Source organism: Mastigoproctus giganteus, chromosome 5 (assembly GCF_048544385.1).
Source record: "Mastigoproctus giganteus isolate SK-2022 chromosome 5, ASM4854438v1, whole genome shotgun sequence".
NCBI classification, from domain to species: Eukaryota; Metazoa; Arthropoda; class Arachnida; order Uropygi; family Thelyphonidae; genus Mastigoproctus; species Mastigoproctus giganteus.
In genome coordinates, this window is record NC_143579.1 from 55,317,541 (window position 1) to 55,332,852 (window position 15,312).

At 36.3% G+C, this 15,312-nt stretch overlaps 1 protein-coding gene across 3 annotated transcripts in view; it reads left to right on the plus strand.

Moving 5' to 3' along the window:
• LOC150085405 (uncharacterized) overlaps positions 1 to 15,312 on the plus strand; it is a 209,930-nt gene that overhangs the window by 31,449 nt on the left and 163,169 nt on the right. Inside the window, exon 2 of one of the 3 annotated variants that reach the window (XM_090374033.1) lies at positions 8,806 to 8,840. The exons of 1 other annotated variant lie outside the window; for it this stretch is intronic. In XM_090374033.1, the coding sequence (XP_090230159.1) occupies positions 8,806 to 8,840 (35 nt within the window). Of the gene's footprint in view, positions 1 to 2,837; positions 2,928 to 8,805; positions 8,841 to 15,312 lie in introns of those variants that run through there. One more of the 3 variants, XM_090374034.1, reaches the window with a different exon arrangement.

Sequence of the window (15,312 nt, forward strand, 5' to 3'; positions counted from 1 at the left end):
AGGTGGCAAACAAAGTTTAACATTGACAAATGTAAAGTACTACCAATTTATTTATTTTTATTATTTATTTATTTTTTCTTGTTAGTTGTTGGCGCATCAACTTCTCTGGCCATAATGCACCTCCCAAAGTTTTTGCATTTTACTGTGATCCAAGCCCGAGGCGGGAATTGAACCCACAACCTTTGGATTGCCAGGCAGGCACTTAACCCACCTGGCTAGCCTCCCGGTCGGCAGTACTACATATGGTAAGCAGTAACCCCAGAGTGTCTTATCAACTCTGTGGTACTACACTGACAGTGGTAGAGAATGAAAAGGAGCTGGGGGTAATTGTACAGGCAGATATGAAGTTTTCTGAGCAGTGCAGATGGTCTGCAAGAGTAGCTCATAGTGTCTTGTTAATGATATACAGGAATTTTTCTAGCAGGGATAACGTGGTGATTATCCCCTTGTATAAGGCAATGATCAGGCCGCACCTTGAGTACTGTATACAGGTCTGGAGGCCTCATTTTAAGAAGGACGTAGAGCTGTTGGAACCAGTAGAGAGAAGGGCAATAAGATTAGTGAATGGAACAAAGGGTTGCTCTTATGAAGAAAGGCTTAAATTTTGCAAATTACAGTGTCTGGAGACTAGTCACCTGCGAGGTGATCTGATTAAGGTGTGTAAAGCCTTGAATCGTTTGAGCATGCTCAATGCTGATGGGAATCTTCCTCTTGCTCAGAATAATCACCTGAGAGGGCATAAATTCAAATTGAGGAAAGGCAGTTGTAGGATAGATGTGCAGAAGTTTTCCTTTAGCCAGTGGGTAGTTGGTTGATGGAACAGATTTCCATCCTTTGTTGTGGAAGTTGATAGCCTAAATAAATTTAAGGCTGAGCTGGACAGGTATTTGGAACGAACGGAGGGGTGAAATGGGAACGGTTTTTTTTTTTTTTTTTTGGCTGATGCTGCATAAGCTTGCTTTCTTGCATCATATGCCTCTGCTAATGCTAACTGGATGCAAATAATAATTATATCATATAGACTTCAGTAAAGCTTTTGATACTTCCATGTGCAAGACTGTGCAAATTGAAGCAGAGTGTGGCATTAGGGCAAGTTACTGCTATGGATAAACTGGTGGTTGAGTGGTAGTTAAGTGGGCAGTGCTCTTCTTGGTCTAATGTTATTAATGGAGTCTTTCAGGTTTAGTGCTGGGCTCCTTATTGTTTACAGCATTTATTAATGATATTGATGGGGCATATCAAGCTTATTGTTCAAGTTTGTGGGCGATACAAAGGTTGGCAAGTTGGTTAATGACAAGAATCAAGGCATGCTATTGTAGCAAGATCTAGAAAAAATTAGGCAGATGGGCTGAAAGTACAATTGAGGCCTAATGTTGGTAAATGCAAGGCTGCATATGGGGTAGTAATCTCAGGGTAATATATGAATCAGTTGTTTATATGCTCAAGATGGTGGAGAATGATACAGAACTAGGGGTAATTGTACAGTCCAATGTTAAGTTCTCTGAGCAGTGCAGATAGGCTGCCAGAACAGTTAATGGGGTTCTATCTGGCAAAATTCATGTACACGAACTTTGCCAGCAGGGACAAAGAGGTGGTTATCCCATTGTATAAGATTAGGCTGCATGATGAATACTACATACAGGTATGGAAGCCTCGTTTTAACAAAGCTCTGGATCTCTTGGAATAGATGCAGAGAACAGCAACCAAATTAGTCAAGAATACAAAGGGATACTTTAATCACAAAAGACTTTGGTTCTGAACGTTACGCAATTGCACGTAAACTCAAATTGAAAAGGGTGGCTGCAGGATAGATGAGTGAATTTTCTTTCCTCTAGCGAGTAATTAATTGTTGGAATAAATTACGATCTGTTGTTGTGGGAGTGAGTAGTTTGAATAAATACAAGGAAGAATTGGACATTATTAGATTTAGATAGGAATATTAGATGAGGTGGGCAGGTTTTTTTTTTTTTACTGATGCTGTACAAGTTGGCTTTCTTGTATCATTTGTTAGTACTAATAATAAAAATGTCCTTTGAAAAATTAAAAAATTTTTTTTTTGTTTTGGAATGTGACAATGTTCATTTGTTTACATTATGTAGTGTTCTTTTCTTTTTACATGTAAAAAAAATGCAGTAGAGCACAATTATCATGAGTAGTTGGCACTGCTGTACTGTAATTTTTCTTTTTTGAAATTGTCAGTAAGTGAGGGAGTTTTTAAACAGGTATCACACTCTAAGAGTTATCTTTAATATGCACAGAGTGATTTTAATCTCAATTTTAAAAATGAAAATATTTTTCTTCTTTTTTTAAAATTTTAATGTGGTTATTTAATATGGTTGCTGAAAAAATATAACATTTCTTTGTTGTTTTGGTTGAAGAAGTAAGTTTTCATTCTGAGGGTTTTTTTTTTTGTTTTTGTTTGCCTTCTGTGCATTTCATAGTACTGCAACCCTTAAAAGTAACTGGAAGAAATGTTTTTCCAATATTTTTGGAAGTATTTTTAGCCATTCCTTTAGAAAATGTTTTGCTTTTCTCTCATTTTTTGTAATTTTGTTTATTACTTTGCATATTATTTGCAGTAATAATATATTTATTGTAAAGGCAATAAAAGCTTCTCATAACATTAAAAGTAATTATCAGTTGAACAACCCCTCCCCTTTGAGGAGTAAAAAAGAAAAATGTGTTTTTGGAGAGAGCTATACATTTGCACACTCTTGATTGCTTACTTCACTTCTTACATCAGGAGTTAATGCCAAGTGTTATTTTTAGCTTGTTTCTCACTCATATGTTCCCACTAAGTTTCACTATCCTTTACAACCTGCTAGGCTAGGCAGATTATATACTTTTATTCAGTTGTACATGTAACCCTGGCATTGCATGTTTCTTTCTCATTCATGGGTAATCAACAGAGTGCCTCTTCTAAGTCAGTAAGTGTCATCTTTAACAAAGAGACTGTTATGTGATATTTATGTATTCTACTTTTTGTTCTTAACCTGAAACATATATGATGTTTAGATCTAGAATTTTTTTAGGGATCAAAAATGGGACAAGTTCAGAAATAGATAAGTATTTATTCAAATGAGATCAGACTATCTTGTAATTTAAATAATAAAAAAAAAATGTATATCTGTTTATTTTTTTAAAGGAAAATTCTGTTGCATTCTTTGCCAAAAATGCAAAGGTTACAGTATGTATTCAAATGAATTGTGTATTTTAGTGGTTTGAACACTAGTTTTTAAAGTAATATATTACATAATGTAGGAAAATTGTTATGCTATAATAAGATTATTTTGTCACTAATATTCTGTCTCAGATGTTTACTGATTTTTTTTTTTTTTTTTTTTTTTTTGTTTATTAATGTAAAGGTTTTGTATTTTATAAATGACAAGTATTAGTCAAAAAAAAAAAAGGAAAGATGCATTTCTTTTATGTGATTGTTGCAGAATGAACAAAGAATTAAGGTAATCCACAAAAAAATTAAAACTCAAATATATCAAAGGATATTTCTAGAGTATTCAAATAAACTGAACTTAAACATGCACATACAACTGTCTAGACTAAATATCCCCAGACAGTTTTTGTCTGCAAACTGGGGGAATATAATGAAGCTTAAGTAGTGAAATATCTAAAAATAGAAAGCTAGAATATTTGTTAATGGAGAGATATGCCACTGGAATATCCAAACTGAATAGTAGTGTTAAAAAAAAAAAGTACTCATTCCATTTTGCACTTCAGTTATATTATTTAAGAAATATATTAATATGACTCATGTTATTAACTTAAAAACATGAGACTTATTAACTGTTTTTCTACATATGTGGTTTTAATCTTTGGTCACTGTTTCCCTTTTTCACCTAAATTAGTCAGTCCATTAGTTTAATGGGAATGAGAGAGTATGAAGAAACTTCTCATGACAAAGCAATGTTCTAGAATGGGATTACATTCTAGAACGTCGCTTTGGTGGCATCCTGAAACTTCTGTGCAGAAATTAGATTGAAAAAATATGCCCAGAAAAATTTCTGCTAAATAAAATAGTATTGTTTAAAGTTACATGCAAACAGATTAAATATGATACTTAAATAACTGCCTTACAGTTATTTAAAACATACAATATACCCTGTATAGTAAAGGCCAGAGTATTTGTGGCTAGTACAGCAATTATAATTTCCCAACCACTATTGACAACATTTGTGAGGAATAACAAAATAATTTTCCTTATGAATTGTACTAGTGGATTACCCACTAGTACAATTCACATGACAGCTAAATATCAAAGGGCAATAGTTCAGAAGACTTGAGTTGAAACTGAATATCCTGTAAATATTACATGTAATATTTACAGGATATTTACAGGCTTCCTGGCATGTTTCCACTTCTGCAACTAATTACTTTCAAAATTATTCATCACTACTAAAGCATGCATAAAAGATGAAGTAGAAGACTATAAGAAAGTTGCTTTCAGTTTAAACATTGTTTGCAGAGTTTGGAAGTTGTGAAATTTCTATATTAACAAGATTTAGCATTGAGGAAACACCAATCCTTAAATTTGGAGAGCCAGCTATTGGTTTTGATGCCTGAAGATATGAGAGTTCATTAACACTTTATTATGGCAGTTTTGTTCAACTTAATGAACTACAGAAAATTGTTCTTCAAATGAAAAAAACAGCTCTCTCAATTATTATAAAAATAATATTCCTGACATCTATGAAAATGCTGTTGTTTTAATGAAACTGACAGTTTAGCTAAAGTTAATTGAAAAATGCATCTTTTACCATGTGCGAAGTTGTATAATAGCATTAGCATTAGCATTAGCAGAGGCATATGATGCAAGAAAGCAAGCTTATTCAGCATCAGCCAAAAAAAAAAAAAAAACACACCACTCCCATTTCACCCCTCCGTTCGTTCGAAATACCTGTCCAGTTGAGCTTTAAATTTGTTTAGGCTATCAACTTCAACAACAAGTGATGGAAGTCGGTTCCACCAACCAACCACCCGCTGGCCAAAGGCAAATTTCCGCACATCTATCCGACATCCGTCCTTCCTCAATTTGAATTTATGCCCTCTGAGGTGATTATTCTGAGAAAGATGAAGAATCCCATTGGCATTGAGCATGCTCAAACCATTCAAAGCCTTATACACCTCTATCAGATCACCTCGCCGGTGCCTAGTCTCCAGACTCTGTAATTTGCAAAACTTAAGCCTTTCTTCGTAAGAGCAACCCTTTGTTCCATTTACTAATCTTGTTGCCCTTCTCTGTACCCGTTCCAGCAGCTCTACATCCTTCTTGAAATGAGGCCTCCAGACCTGTATACAGTACTCAAGATGTGGCCTTACCATTGCCTTATACAAGGGAATAATCACCTCCTTATCCCTGCTAGAAAAATTCCTGTATATCATTGACAAGACACCATGCGCTACTCTTGCAGCTCGTCTGCACTGCTCAGAGAACTTCATATCTGCCTGCACAATTACCCCCAGGTCCTTTTCATTCTCCACCACTGTCAGTGTAGTACCGCAGAGTTGATACGTTGCTCTGGGGTTACTGTTTCCCATATGCAGCACTTTACATTTGTCGATGTTAAACCTCATTTGCCACCTCTCAGCCCATCTGTTCAACCTTTCCAGATCCTGTTGCAGCAGCATAGCGTCAGTATTGTCCTTAACGACCCTGCCAACCTTTGTATCATCTGCAAACTTGGACATTAAACTTGATATCCCATCATCAATATCATTCATAAACACCGAAAACAACAACGGACCCAACACTGAACCTTGAGGAACTCCACTAATAACATTAGTCCACGTTGAGCAGTGTCCATTGATTACCACTCTCTGTCTTCTGCCACTCAACCATCCCCTTATCCATAGCAGCAATTTGCCTCCAATGCCACACTGCTCCAATTTGTGCAGCAGTCTTCCATGTGCAACAGTATCAAAAGCCTTTCTAAGATCCAAATATATAATATCAAAGTTATTCCCTGCATCCAGTTCTTTTGTGACTACATCATAGTATCCAATCAAATTGGTCAGGCAAGACCTGCCCTTAACAAAACCATGCTGCGTCTGAGCTATAACTGAATTCTTGTCTAGATGATCCTGCAGTGCTTCTTTAACCAGTGCCTCCATTAATTTACCTGGAACAGAAGTTAAACTAACAGGTCTATAATTACTTGTGTCAGCCTTTGATCCTCCTTTGTGAATTGGGGTTACATTTGCACATCTCCAGTCTATGGGCACCTCCCCTGAGTCCAAAGAAGCTCTCATAATTATGGCTAGGGGTTTGCATACTTCCTTTGCTGCCTCCTTTAATATAACTGGATAGATCCCATCCACCCCAGGTGCCTTTTTTATGTTTATCCTCAACAATCTCTCCTCCACTTTCCTCTCAGTTATTACAAAATCATCCAGCTCACTGCCAATGTTTACTTTACCTACATCATTCTCCTTCCTGAATAACTCCTCATGCGTGAATGTAGATGCAAAATACTCGTTTAGATTGTTAGCCACCTGAGCAGGATCCTCAACTGTTGAACCATCAATATCCAGTGGACCAATCTGATTCATCCCTTTCCTTTTCGAGTTCAAGTATGTAAAAAACTCTTTTCTGTTTTTCTTTGCATCCTTTGCCAAGGATTTTTCATAGTCTGCCTTTGCCTGCCTAATCTCCTTTGTGACTTGGTTACAGACCAACTTATATCTATCATAGGCTTCCATGTCACCCATTAATTTGTATGTATCCCATGCATTTTTCTTCTCTGCCACATGTCTCATTAGTTCATCTGACAACCATTTAGGCCTAAACCTTGAACAATATTTCTTAGTTGGTATGTAAAGCCTGGTAGCCTCCAAGATTAGTTCCTTGAATGCTTCCCATTTTGAGTTTGCTGTTGGTAACATCATCAGTTGGTCCCACTGTATAGAATTTAAATACTGTCTCAGACCATCATAGTCGCCTTTACGAAAACAAAAACCCTTCCCTTTACCTCTGATGGTAGTTACCTCCTTGAGTAAATCCCACTTCAACACACTGTGATCACTGCCACCTAGTGGTTCATTTATCTGCAGGTTCTTAATGCATGAAGAATCACTACTGATAATCAGATCAAGAGTATTGCTCCCTCTTGTTGCCTCACGAACATGCTGATGTAGAAAACAATCATCCAATAAATCCACAAAAGCCTTGCTAGTGTGCGAGTGACCAACCCACAAATTCCAGTCAATATCTGGGAAATTAAAGTCCCCCATTATAAGACTCTCAGATTTACTGGCCCACTCTATTTCCCTGTACAATATCTTATTATACTCATCAGAGTCATTAGGCCTATAGCACACTCCTACTCTCAATTTTGATTTCCCTATGCTTATGTCGCACCAAACTGACTCGACACTGCCCTGTCCATCGATGTCGACTGGCTTCACTTCCTTGGACTTTATGTGTTTCTTAATTAATAGCATAACCCCTCCTCCCCTCCTGTCCTGTCTATCCTTTCTATACACATTGTATTCCCCAAATTCCAGTTCCGCATTACTTATATCTGTGTGACACCACGTCTCTGATATCCCAACAATATCTGCCTTTGATGTTTTGAGCAATACCTCAAATTCATCAAATTTATTTACCAAACTCCTAGCATTGGTGTACACGCAGGTATACATGCACCTGTTTCTATTCTTAGCTACCCTAACACAACCCATGTGTTTACTTGTACCGCAATGACTACCAGCAGTCTCTGAAATATCCTGCATCTTGTTTTTCAGACTTCTGCTCATTTCAATAGAAGCAGTGCAAGAATCACTTCCACCTCTGCCAGTGGCTACTGTTAATCTATTAGTCCTTGTATCCCCCCCAACTAGCAGTTTTCCGACCCACCTAACACTGCCTCGACAGCATCAGCAAAAATTCTTGCACCCTTTCTATTTAAGTGTATCCCATCCCTGTAGAAGCAATCTCTCCTGTTAACAAGTACAGTCCAGGCTGAAAAAAATTCTACCCCTTGAGCCTTGCACAATCCCTCCAGGGCCGAATTGATCGACAAGGCTCTCATCATATACTCCCTCCTATCGTGTCTGGGCAGAATTGCAGACACTTTCAAGTTCAACCCTAATTCACGGCTTTTTTTCAACAGTGACCTGTACTTGCTAAGTAATTCCGCCGGTCTCCTACTCTTAATATCATTAGTGCCAACGTGTACAACTATATCACCTTTTGTGCCCTTAAAAGATGATATCCGCTCTACAACGTCATCAACCTTTGCCCCTGGCAGACATACCCTGGTCCTATTCCACCTATCCTTTTTACAAAGTATGTTCCCAATATTTGTACACTGTTTCAGGTTTTAGCAAAACTCATCTTCAGGCACTAATGAAGTGTGTGCTTATGAGAGAACTATTATGCAGGAAATACAAATTCCTGGAAAACACTTCCTGCACCTTAGTCCATTTGCAAGCACTTATGGTGTTAATTTCAGTAGAATCATGAAACATTGCCAAAATATCTTGTATTAAGCATGTTTTGAAATGATTAAATTGTAGTAAACGACTTACACAGTCTCACACGTAATAAAAGTATAATTTTCAATTCCAGACTATTTGCTCCCCCCACCACACTATTTAATGCAGTGAAAAATTATTACAATGCATGCAGTAGTTTAATTACAATGTTGTTGGATACTGTTTTTTTTTTTTATTAGATTAAAGTAAATATTTGTTTGTAATGAATAACAGAGTGACATTCTCTCTTTCAATTTTATATAACCCTTGTTTAAAAATGTGCTCGATTTAAATTGCATAAATCTTGTCCCCAAGGCAAACTCTTAAATGAGGATTCTACTATAATTAAGGTGGGTATTTTAATTTATCTTTTTAATCTTAATTAATAAATAAATTTCTAATTTTATTGTGATCATTTAAATGGCTAATGTTATTTAAAATTTAGCCATTTAAAATTTTGTTTTTTGTGTTTAAGTATTTGAATCTGCCCATATGTATATGCTGGATTTTATTTAATATCTTGGGTATATGTATGGTCACTAGACACTACTATTTAAACAATAAAGCTTGTTCAGATTAGTTTTAAGCATCAAATATTATTTTTGCAATTCTTCTGATAATGATCCAGAATATAATCTATCATTTTGTTTAAAGAAGCAATCAAAAATAATTTCTGTTCTCTAGAATAAGATGAACTATTAGCAAATATTAAGTTCTAATAATTTGCTTGTTACATTTTGAAGGTATCAACAGGAAAAACAAATTTGCCTATATTCTTGAAATATAATTTTAGTAAAATTTGAAGTAGCAGCTTTATGAAGTACTTAGGTAGGCATTTCTAAGCTCAGTAACCACCAGAGAGCCACTTGTGAACTCGATGATAATTTTTAAAAGTGCATATGCAATGAAAATTTACTTCTCAGATGGTCATTTCAAAATTGTGGTTAATATCTTGGTTTTAACTACATTTAACATTCTCATTAATAAATAAAATAGTATATTATGAAAAAAAAAGTATTGTATAACCCAGTGGTTTTCAACTGGGGTGCCGCAACAAAATTCCAGGGGGTGCCACGTAATTTGAGTTTAAGTTACTTAAACTTATTATTTTTTAAATTTATATGTTTATTTCATTATAAAAAGGTGTACAGTATCTTTTTAATTTTGTGGTGATCTATAATTGATGTTTACCTAGTACCTCTGTATAAAGAATAAAATTATATACTGTGTATATATATATATATATATATATAATTTTTATTATGAAATGTAATTTTTATAATTACATTATTGTAATAAATATTATAACATATATATTTTTATAATATTATATATATATATATATATATATACTGATATGAAAATGCGATAGTGTATTTAACGTTAGATATAAATAATAGATTATATCAGAACCGATTAATGCCATCTGTATGAGATTAAACATTAAATCTGTCTGTAAATATATAATAATATATGTGGTAGTAGTTGAATGTACCTCGAAGGTGAGGTATAAGTAGGTCAGGTCGGTATAGTGTAGACACATTGTAGCCTGTGATACCCCATAACCCATCAAAACATGAAGACCTATGCACGTGTCAACGGAAACTGGAAAAAAAAATAATAATATATACACATGCAACATATAAAAATTATTAACATGTTAATTATAGGTATGTAGATACATTGAAAGGGACTCTATCGAGGGCTAACCCTTTCAATGTATCAACCATAATTAACGAGCTATCTGTTTCTGTTATCATCCAGTCGAACAATATCCAAATGTTAGTAAAAAGTATACATAAGTGTGCTATACAAGAATGGGAGTTCCAAAAAGTAGATACCCAAGTGGGCATGTCTGAAAATTAAAACTTTATTAGGATGTTAAGGTTATCAATGTATAATAAAATATGATAAAATTTTACCGTAGACTGGCGTGATGACATTTAGCCCGACGGATATATACAGGGTGTCTCAAAAATACACGGCATAACTTCAGGAATGAGTTCCTCATATGTAGACAATAAAAATATTTTATATCAATATAGTTCCGGAAATGCTTGATTCCCGAGTTATTAACCGGAATGTCTTATCTCCCACAGGTGATTTCCTTCATCACAAGCTACTGGACATGTGTGTGTGGACGTGTGTATATGTAAAGTGTGGCTCCTAGAACGTTTGTTCAACTCCGCCTCATATCTCTGTGAAGAACAGTATCACTACAAATGGGCCAGATATGTGTGTGACGTCGCTTTGCGTGTGTGTTCTGTTCTGGCCGCTTGGCTACCTACCCAGAAGCATCACTCACCTGGACAGATGATTCTGGGTACTCGTCCACACCACGGGAAGGTGGGCCAATCCATGTAAAGCACGCACTGTCTCAAGAGAGACTCTGACTCATCTGACGTTGCCAGAAGGTAGGCCAGGATCCTCTGGAGGCCCATTCCAGAGGGGGGGGGGACATCACCCATGGTGCTGGATATAGAACCGAAATGAATAAAAATGAAGCAGAAGAAAATAAAATAAAACATGTACAAAAAAAATAATAATAAATAAATAAATAAATATAAGTAATATGGAAGAAGGTAGTGGTGCTGCTGAAAAAAAAAAAAAAAAAAAGAAAGAGCCAAATTAGTAAACAAAAAAAGTGGTGCTTTTTTTAATATATTAAATTTAAAAAAAAATTAATTTAATAAATAAACAAATAAAAGAAAGTAGTGGTGCTCCTAAAAAAAAAAAAGAAATAAAGAAAGAAAAATTATAATAATAATAAATATTATTCATACATTAAAGAAAGTGATGCTACTAAAAAAAAAAAAAAGCACTTAATTTTGTCTGTAGGCCGAGGAAAAATTTCACTTCATGAGGATTTGAGTTTATATATTATTAAAGGAGATCTAACCAGCTATGCATCACAGGACCATTGTGCTGCATTCTGTTGAGATCTCTCGACATTGAACGCCTTCGAAGAAATGTGCCTTGAGCAAAAGCCTGAAGAATCTGATATGATTCCGAGCTTTGAAGCAGAGACGACTCCTGTCCTGGTTAAAAATTAGTAAGTGCTTGAAGACGAAGTCTGAGATTGTCATACAGGGAGCAATGAAACAAGATGTGATCCCAACTCTCTAGTGATCCACACGAACAGAGGTCTGTTTGTGATAAATTGAACATAAAAAGACTGTGGTTCATCGATCCATGTCCTGTCAACAGGTAGGAAGTGAATATGTCCATGCAGAACCAAAATCGAACACACTTATCAAAGAGAAATGAAACTTGTGGTATAAATTTTCTCATTGTTGCACCAACAGGAGCTGTATCCCGTCGAGACTGCCAGATGTTAACTAACTCGTTCCACAGTCTCCTTGTTTCTCTTTTAGTATCATCTTGAAGGTTGATGGTTATTCCAAGAAATTCGGTCTCAGTCTGGTTTTTCAGTTTGTATAAAAATCCTCTATAAGTAACTCTCTATCATCACAAGGTACTGACAGAATCTGGTGCTTTTCCAGTCCAGTCCACGATTAGCATTAGTAGAGGCATTTAATGCAAGAAAGCAAGCTTATGCAGCATCAGCCAAAAAAAAAAAAAAAAAAAAACCCACTTCCACTTCACCCCTCTGTTCGTTCAAAATACCTGTCCAGCTGAGCCTTAAACTTATTTAGGCTATCAACCTCCACCACAAGGGATGGAAGTCTGTTCCACCAACCAACCACCCGCTGGCTAAAGGCAAATTTCCGCACGTCTATCCTACATCTGTCTTTCCTCAATTTGAATTTATGCCCTCTCAGGTGATTTTTCTGAGCTAGAGGAAGAATCCCATCAGCATTGAGCATGCTTAAACCATTCAAGGCTTTATACACCTCTATCAGATCACCTCGCTGGTGCCTAGTCTCCAGACACTGTAATTTGCAAAACTTAAGCCTTTCTTCGTAAGAGCACCCCTTTGTTCCATTCACTAATCTTGTTGCCCTTCTCTGTACTCGTTCCAGCAGCTCTACATCCTTCTTGAAATGAGGCCTCCAGACCTGTATACAGTACTCTAGGTGTGGCCTGACCATCGCCTTATACAATGGAATAATCACCTCCTTATCCCTGCTGGAAAAATTCCTGTATATCATTGACAATACTCCATGAGCTACTCTTGCAGCCCGTCTGCACTGCTCAGAGAACTTCATATCTGCCTGCACAACCACCCCCCAAGTCCCTTTCATTCTCTACCACTGTCAGTGTAGTACCACAGAGTTGATACGTTGCTCTGGGGTTGCTGTTTCCCATGTGTAGTACTTTACATTTGTCAATGTTAAACTTCATTTGCCACCTCTCAGCCCATCTGCTCAACCTTTCCAGATCCTGTTGCAGCAGCATAGTGTCAGTAGTGTCCTTGACAACCCTGCCAACCTTTGTATCGTCCGCAAACTTGGACATTAAGCCCGATATACCATCATCAATATCATTTATAAATACAGAAAACAATAATGGACCCAACACTGAGCCCTGAGGGACTCCACTAATAACATCAGTCCACGATGAGCAGTGTCCATTGATTACCACTCTCTGTCTTCTCCCCCTCAACCACCCCTTTATCCATAGCAGCAATTTGCCTCCAATGTCACACTGCTCCAATTTGTGTAGCAGTCTTCCATGTGCAACAGTATCAAAAGCCTTTCTAAGATCCAAGTATATAATATCAAAGTTATTCCCTGCATCCAGTTCTTTTGTGACTGCATCATAGTATCCAATCAAGTTGGTCAGGCAAGACCTCCTCTTAACAAAACCATGTTGTGTCTGAGCTATAACTGAAGTCTTGTCTAAATGATCCTGCAGTGCTTCTTTAACCAGTGCCTCCATTAATTTTCCTGGAACAGAAGTTAAGCTCACAGGTCTATAATTACTTGTGTCAGCCTTTGATCCTCCTTTGTGAATTGGGGTCACATTTGCACATTTCCAGTCTATGGGTACCTCCCCTGAGTCCAAGGAAGCTCTCATAATTATGGCTAAGGGTTTGCTTACTTCCTTTGCTGCCTCCTTTAATATAACTGGATAGATCCCATCCACCCCGGGTGCCTTTCTTGTGTTTATCTTCAACAGTTTCTCCTCCACTTTACTTCCAGTTATTTCAAGATTCTGTAGCTTACTGCTAGAGTTGAATACACCTCTGGCATTCCCCTTGCTGAATAACTCCTCATGTGTGAATGTCGATGCAAAATATTCATTTAGTTTGTTAGCTACCTGAGCAGGATCATCAACAGTTGACCCATCAATATCAAGTGGACCAATCTGATTCATCCCCTTCCGTCTAGAGTTTACATAAGTAAAGAACTCTTTGCATCCCTTGCCAAGGATTTCTCGTAATCTGCCTTCGCCTGCCTAACCTCCTTTGTAACTTGGTTGCATATCAACTTGTATCTATCATAGGCTTCTGTGTCATGTGTTAATTTGTATGTATCCCATGCATTTTTCTTCTCTGCCATATGCCTCATTAGTTCATCTGACATCCATTTTGGCCTAAACCTTGAACAATATTTCTTAGTTGGTATGTAAAGCCTACTAGCTTCCAAGATAAGTTCTTTGAATGCTTCCCATTTTGAATTTGCTGTTGGTAACATCATCAGTTGGTCCCACTGTATAGAATTTAAATACAGTCGGTCCTCGTATAACACGTGTTTGCATTACACGAATTCGATCATACACGATTTATAAATAGGGTAACGTTATCTTATATAACACGAACCGAATTCGCTTATACACGATTCGCCTTTGTGTTTACAAGAAATGGCAGTCGAACGCGGAATCACCCCAACTGAACGCAACACGATAGGAATGAAGAAGATTCTGAAAATGTATTTATGTGTTTTATATCAGTAAAGGGGAAACACATTTCACCATAATAATGTAAAAACCAACACAATTCCAGTTATCGATGAATTGTGTTGGTTTTTACATTATTATGATGAAATGTGTTTCCCCTTTACTGATATAAAACACATCAATACATTTTCAGAATCTTATTATTCTATCGTGTTGCGTTAGTAAAATGTGAGGTGTTAATAGTGTATCTCGGCCTTTACGGTGTTGTTTATTCAGTTGCTACACGCGCGCAGCTTTGTTTATGTGTATCAAGCGTGCCTCCTCGTTTTGTAATTGTGCTTGATTCCCTAAAAATGAGTAAAATACTTAAAAGGTGTGAAAAGGAAGCGTTCTCTAAGACACTGCAGATTCAGAGAAAAAAAAAAAAAGCAATATCGATAAACAGAGGCGGACTGGATCAAAAATTCTTAACCGGGAAAATTTATAGTGGCCTCATACTACGGTTTATGGCCAAAATCACACCGGCCCCCGACCCACCGTGGTTTCCCCGTAAGGCTTCTGTCCGCCTCTGTCGATAGAGAAAAAATATGAAATTGTGAAACGCTTTGAGCGAAATGAAAGGCCATGTGATATTGCACGTGCTATAGACCTAAATCAGGCAACGCCGAGAATTACAAAGAATGCAGAGAAAATAAAAACAACTCAGTGTAATTAAAATCCATTAGATTAAGACACAAGAATTGGAAGAGATGGAACGGCTGTCATCTGTTTGGATAGAAAATCAAACAAAAAGCAAGTTTGCTTACGATAGAAGCAAAAGCATTAGCAATATTTTATTACGACTTACGTATTATAATTTATACAGTACTTACGTATTATAAAATACGTAAGTATTTTATTACGACTATTTTATTTAATATAATAATTTTTTTACGAATAAAATACGTATTTTATTCGTAAAAAATACTTTTTTAGTATTAAAAATACTAAAAATACTTTATTATAATATAATATTTTTAT